Below are 6,000 nucleotides of genomic sequence, written 5' to 3'. Positions count from 1 at the left end.
TACCTTTTCTCTTCTGTTACCTCACTCTATGTTTGATATTCTGTATACCTAGAGGCAGTGAGAGTCTACCCTCTATTTGTATCAAGAGGCCTGGTGTCTGCAATTTGACATTTTTCAGTTTCACCCATATGCCACATGCCAAGTCAAAACTCTGTGGCTCCAGGTTGTAGTTTGATTTCTACCAGCCTCTGGGACTTTTGTCATTTTAGATGCATTTACTCCACATAATTATCAAAATTTAGTTTTGAAATTATTTTGGTATAAAAAACAAATAAAATCTGGGTTAATGTTATTATTATATGCCATTAATATTTTATTTTTATTTTTCTTCTGATATTTAAAGGAATTGATACATTTTCCCAGGTTTCTGAAAGTACCATTGATCCTAGGGGCTCCGAGCCTTCAGTGCTTAATGGAAGACCTAGCTTTGTTGAAGTTATATGTTCCTGAGTACAGTTGTGCCATGGCACAGGCGTAGAAGTATTCTTTGGTCTATCTCAATTCTACTTTTCTCTCCCCATTTCTATCTTTTGGCAGAACAAATCCTTTCGTATTACCTATAGTTCCACTTCCCCTCTGCACAGTGGATATTTTAAGAATGATGAATATGTCTGAGCTTGGAGAAGCTGCACCCTTCCTCAGAAGAAATACTGATCCTCTGTTACAGTCCCCGGTCTTTGATGGTAAGACTTTTGTGGATACTGATGGCTTGAGTTCATATTATTACTTCAAGGTGGTATAACTATTTACTTGATTGCAATGAACTAGCAGTTCTGGAGACTAACTTATTTCCGATGGTGTGCAAGCAAATGCTATGAAATCTTTGAACAGCTGAAGAGGACAAAGTGTCCAGGCCAGGAATAGAAATTCCCAAGAAAAAAGAAGGTGGCTGGGAGGAATCCCAGTCCCTTATCCCATTTATGAAGCTGTCAGACTAGTAGTCTTTTCTAGGAGATGTCATAGGTCAACCCTTTCTTAGACACCTCTTAATTATCAGTGAATTCTTATTTCAGTGGGGAGAGGACTGTGACTTGGCTGAAGGTTGGCTCTGCACACCGTGAAGAAGAAAGGAAATGATGTTGGAAGGCTGGGAGGCTAGAGGCGAGAGTTGGTCTCTGGATGTCTTCAGACCAACTCTCTTCCTGCTGTTGGAACCTAGGCCTCTGTCCTAGGTCAGCGGGGTTTCTCTGCCAAGCTATAAGAAAGATCATTTATAGGAGGCTGACACTGGAATTTACAATTTCTTTGTGCTCAGGCAAGTCCAAAGGTTAATGAGGATTTAGCTTCAAGAAAAAAATGACCAAGTTCTACATTAAAATTTCCAAGTAAATATAACCTTAACCCCCATTCTTTTTTTATGTACCTGGACTGCATGACCATTCTCTGCATTTCAGCTAATTGGAGATTGAAAGTCAGAGTCACAGTGTGGTTTGGCATCAGGTCACCTACATGTCTTAATTCCAGAATTATTTAACAAGTGCACAATAAAAGCTGAACTAAGAATTAGTCAACATCAGACTTCAATGTGACCAACTATAATTCAAGCCAATTACGAAAGAAATTGCATTTCCATCACGAATTCACCAGTGCTGGATCAGCTCCCAGTTTCCCATCCTTGTATTTCATTAGTATGATTGTATTTCAAAGTAGCTAATTATAATCCTTCAAATCAAATACAACAACAGAACAATCCCTAGAGTCAGAAGTGGCCATGCAGAGGCCTATTATATGCAGTTAGGTCACTGAGACAAGATGGTGATAGTGGTACCAGGGAGAAAAATAAAAATTGGGCTAACACAGTAAAGATAATTGGATCATTCATTTAATAGAGTCAACATTATAAGTGATTACTTAAAATAGAGCAATCAACATAATCTCAATTAATTTTATTAACATACAGTTCTTCTTTATGGATATTCACTGGCAACAAAAATGTTGAAAAATCACCAAAAGTTATCTATCTCCCTGAGCTAGGTAACAGTAGAGTTTGTGTTTAGAACTCAGGCCAAATGGAAACAGTTTGACAATGAGTGTATGGCCAGAAGTTCTGGCTTCCAATTCCCTGTTCTTGACCATCTACTGCTTTATAATTAGACTAAAGCATCACCTTACTGAGTCTTCTTTTTCTCACCTGCCAAAGTTAGATGAACAGAAATCACTTGCCCTGCCTACCTGCCTTCACAGTTTTTAGGACCAAATAATACTATCAGTTTGAAACTAAGTGTAGTAGAATGATACCCAGAAAAAAAAAAAAAGCCTAGAATGGCTGAGTGTGAGGGAGGAAGACCAGTAGTTTTAGAGCTAAATATAAGAAAAAAATCACTCCAGAATCAAATAAACAATTTTATACTAGAAGAGATTAGGTATCTGTTTAATAAGTCTACAAGTTTGAATACAGTATAACTCCAATTTTATCTCATACAATAGAACAGAGCCTCGTAAGAAATGATACAGAGAAACAACTCTGGTCACTTTTAAGCTTGTGTGTTATTGGTTTTAATTTTTTTTATACTTCTCAAGTTTTTTTCTAGTAAATGTTGACCTTCTTCATATTATATAACATATTTAATTAGAGTTGGTTATCCCAGGGAAAATAATGTAGAAAAAATATCCTTCACTTATACATTTGAAAGCCAAGACCCAAAAAGATGAAATAATTATTTTTAACTCATTACTAGCAAGGCCAGTACTAAATTGTAGATGACCCAATTCAAATGCATTTCTATCTGCATCGCAGCTGACCAAAAGGAAAAAAAAGCTTGACTTATTTAATGTATTTTATCTTTTAAAGAAAAGTTATTGTCATTGACTGGGTCTCAGGGAAAGGCTTCTGAAAATTCTTCACTCCCACTGTTTCCAGGGATGCCAAAGAGAAGAGCTCATCATGGGGAAGAAGGTGAGCCCTTCTTGAGAGAAACACCAGAGAAAGAAAAGTAGCTAAGCACTTGTTAAAAGAAGCATGAGATAATGGAAGAAAACTAATTTAAGAGGAGGGTAATTTGATTGCTAGAGTCATTATTCTAATTGCTGCTAATAATTACCTATGGCACTGTTGGCACTGTGGGCAAGTCTTATCCCCTTCAGTGAGTGGGTGGAACAGAGAGGGTGAGGGAGAATTATCAAATTTCTTTCAAGTGATAATATATTTTGAAATACATAGTCTTTAATATGCTAAATAGGTACTTTTCAAAATCAAATGTACTTTCATATACTAACATAAAAACATCTGTGATTGCATAAAAGGGACCAAAATAATAAGTACAACACAAAACCAGTGTTAAAAATCATAAACAAGTAGAAAGGCAATGAAAACTGAGTTACAAAGGATTATTACATCTGCTTACAAAGCAATTTTTAGGGGAAATTGTAATTAGGGAAAAGGATGAAGCAGTACATTGTAGATTGTCATAGCAAGAAAATAGTGAGCAACAAAGTTCTATGCAGAGACAAAAATGGTGGGAGAAGAGAATGGTATCCAACTCATTGTCTCTCTTTGTAAACATTCATCTCCTGAATCACCGCCCATCTTTATGGAAAGCTTCTGGTGAGGGCCACATGTCTGAACAAATGAAATATCTAAAACTTTTGTGTTGACCAAGATTTTCTGTCCCACCCGGTCCAGCAGCTGTTAAGTCCCAAAGAATCACAAAGAGGTCTACATTAGTTATAAACTGATTGGCCCATTAGCTCAGGCTTCTTATTAACTAATGCTTATAACTCACATTAGCCCATAATTCTTGTCTGAGTTAGCCAAATGACTTGGTACCCTTTTCAGTGAGGCAGTCACATCTTGCTTCCTCTGAGGCTGGGTCACAACTACAGTCTGAAACTTCCCTCTTCCAAAAATTCTCCTTGCCCTGCCTCTACTTCCTGCCTGGATGCCCACCTATACTTCCTGCATAACTACTGACCAATCAGCGTTTTATTAAAAATAATACAAGTGACAGGATAAAAGACCATTGTCCCACAGCACTTTTGTAACTCAGATATTAATGATAATAGTAACCTAGTTATCATTCCCATTAGTGTCCTAGATGAATGATGTTTTTGTCAATCTTCTCCCCTCAACCTTTGTCCTATTTGGCTGAGGAACTCTTGTATCATGCTAAGACTCATTTGTAGTATTAGGGGCGGCGGGGCTGCATCCCCAGCACCCCAGCCGCCTGCCCGGCTAGCTCAGTCGGTAGAGCATGAGACTCTTAATCTCAGGGTCGTGGGTTCGAGCCCCACGTTGGGCGCCATATGTAGTATTAGGGGCGGCGGGGCTGCATCCCCAGCACCCCAGCCGCCTGCTCGGCTAGCTTATGCCCCAAAATAATTACACAGACACTGTATTCTTTTAAGCACTGCTTGGCCCTTTATCTCTAGCACTTACAGGCTAATTCTCACATCCCGATCAACCCATCTCTAATAATCTGTGAGAACCGGTCTTACCGGGAAGAGTTCAGCATGTCTAACCTGGCAGTTTGCTTCATGGTGTGTGTCTGCCCGGGAGCGGGGCATGGCGTCTCTCCCAGGCATCTGCTCCAGAGGAGAGCTGTAGAGACTCTCTGACCTCACTTCCTCTTCCTCCCAGCATTTTGATCTGTTTACTCCACCTACCTATGTCCTAACCAATAAAATGGGCCAGGGCAGTTCCTTTATTAGCCAATGACCTTCCTCCATCACTCATTTTCTTTGAAAAGCACATTTTCTATTCATCTTAAATGGTTACTTGCCTTGGGTGGAAGAGAATTTTAATGAACCTAGAGAAGCTTCTCATGTATTCACACAACTTCTAGCTTACTTTACCTGGAAGTATTTTTAAGGATTAATTACTTTTGTGGAAGCTTTCTTTATTCAGGGATAAGGTATTGAGTGAGGAGACAGAGAAGGAAAAAATAATATATGATGGTAACATGAGTCAATTTTAATATACAGCGAAGTAACTGATATTCTCCTTCAATCCCTTCTTCAATTTAGCATGCCATTTTTATACTGAACTTTCATTCAAATTTTAAAACATGACCTACAGAAACCCTGAAGAAGAAGTCTATTAACACACCGATTTACACAGATGTAACCAGATCATTTTTGAGTGCGTCTTTTGCAGGGACCAGGGAAAGAGTGGAATGATCAGGAGTATATCCAAGGGTCTAGTGTTGTGAAGTTTAGGATGGTGCATGTGAGTATTGTAGACATTTTTCTTACAAGCTGGCAGACCTCTGCTTGCTGAGAATTTTCTTGTTCCTTTAAAATCATGCATGGGCAAGCAGCCATAGTTAGCATTCATGTTTTTATATAACTTTCTAACTTATATTGGTGACTTAGCAGAAATAAGACTGCATCAGTATGAAAATATCCAGTAGAGATTCCCTTAAGTACTGTAGTTATAACCCATATTTTCTCTCTAGGGAAGAAGAGGTGCTGGGTTTATGATGGGAAGAATGCTTATGTTGAGGCTGAGGTTAAAGAACGTGATGCTGATGGAAAAGTAATTGTAGAGACCAGTGGTGGAGAGGTAAAAAAGGTCTTATTCCTTTGGGGTTTTCTGTATTCTCTGTTTAGTCAGGTTCCAAGGTGTATCCTTTCTCTAACACTGAGCCCATGGGGTAGGGCATGCGCTGATAAAGGAAACCTCATTCATGTTTAGGGTGCTCCTATCTTCCTACCCTTACCATCAAAGACCTAATTAAGGACATTGAATATTACCAAATAAGATGGTTATTGTGGAAAATACAAACTCTGGGCTTTACAACTGTTTCCACTTCTTTTATCAGTGTTTCAAGTTCTTCCCTTTTTCTCCCTCTCCATCTCCTCTTTCCTTCTCCCCCTTTCTTCCAACAACATCTGCTACTTATTTTCCTTGATACACAATCTCAATCTATGATCTCTAGCTAATGATACTTCTGTCTTGGAAATTAGCTGTATATAGGACCAAGAAAAAGTCAGAGTGGAGAAAGAGTTCTTATCTACCATGCACAAAGACCCAAACTTGATCTCCAGTGCTTTCAAAGGTGT

At 38.6% G+C, this 6,000-nt stretch overlaps 1 protein-coding gene and 1 non-coding gene across 2 annotated transcripts in view; both read left to right on the top strand.

Annotated features, from left to right (window-relative positions):
- The first annotated feature begins 601 nt into the window (after nt 1–601).
- Myh15 (myosin heavy chain 15) overlaps nt 602–6,000 on the top strand; it is a 136,448-nt gene continuing 131,049 nt past the window's right edge. The window contains exons 1-2 of the mRNA XM_041672701.1: nt 602–683; nt 5,394–5,500. Of these exons, the coding sequence (XP_041528635.1) occupies nt 602–683; nt 5,394–5,500 (189 nt within the window). The remainder of the gene's footprint in view (nt 684–5,393; nt 5,501–6,000) is intronic.
- On the top strand, nt 4,166–4,238 carry Trnak-cuu. Its single transcript has one exon. It is a non-coding gene; the product is annotated as a tRNA-Lys (tRNA).

This window comes from Microtus oregoni, unplaced genomic scaffold (assembly GCF_018167655.1).
Source record: "Microtus oregoni isolate MIOR12 unplaced genomic scaffold, Mior012 000023F_ref0000262, whole genome shotgun sequence".
Classification (NCBI taxonomy): Eukaryota; Metazoa; Chordata; class Mammalia; order Rodentia; family Cricetidae; genus Microtus; species Microtus oregoni.
Note: the sequence above shows the minus strand (reverse complement) of the source record. Positions and strands in the feature narration are given on the sequence as shown.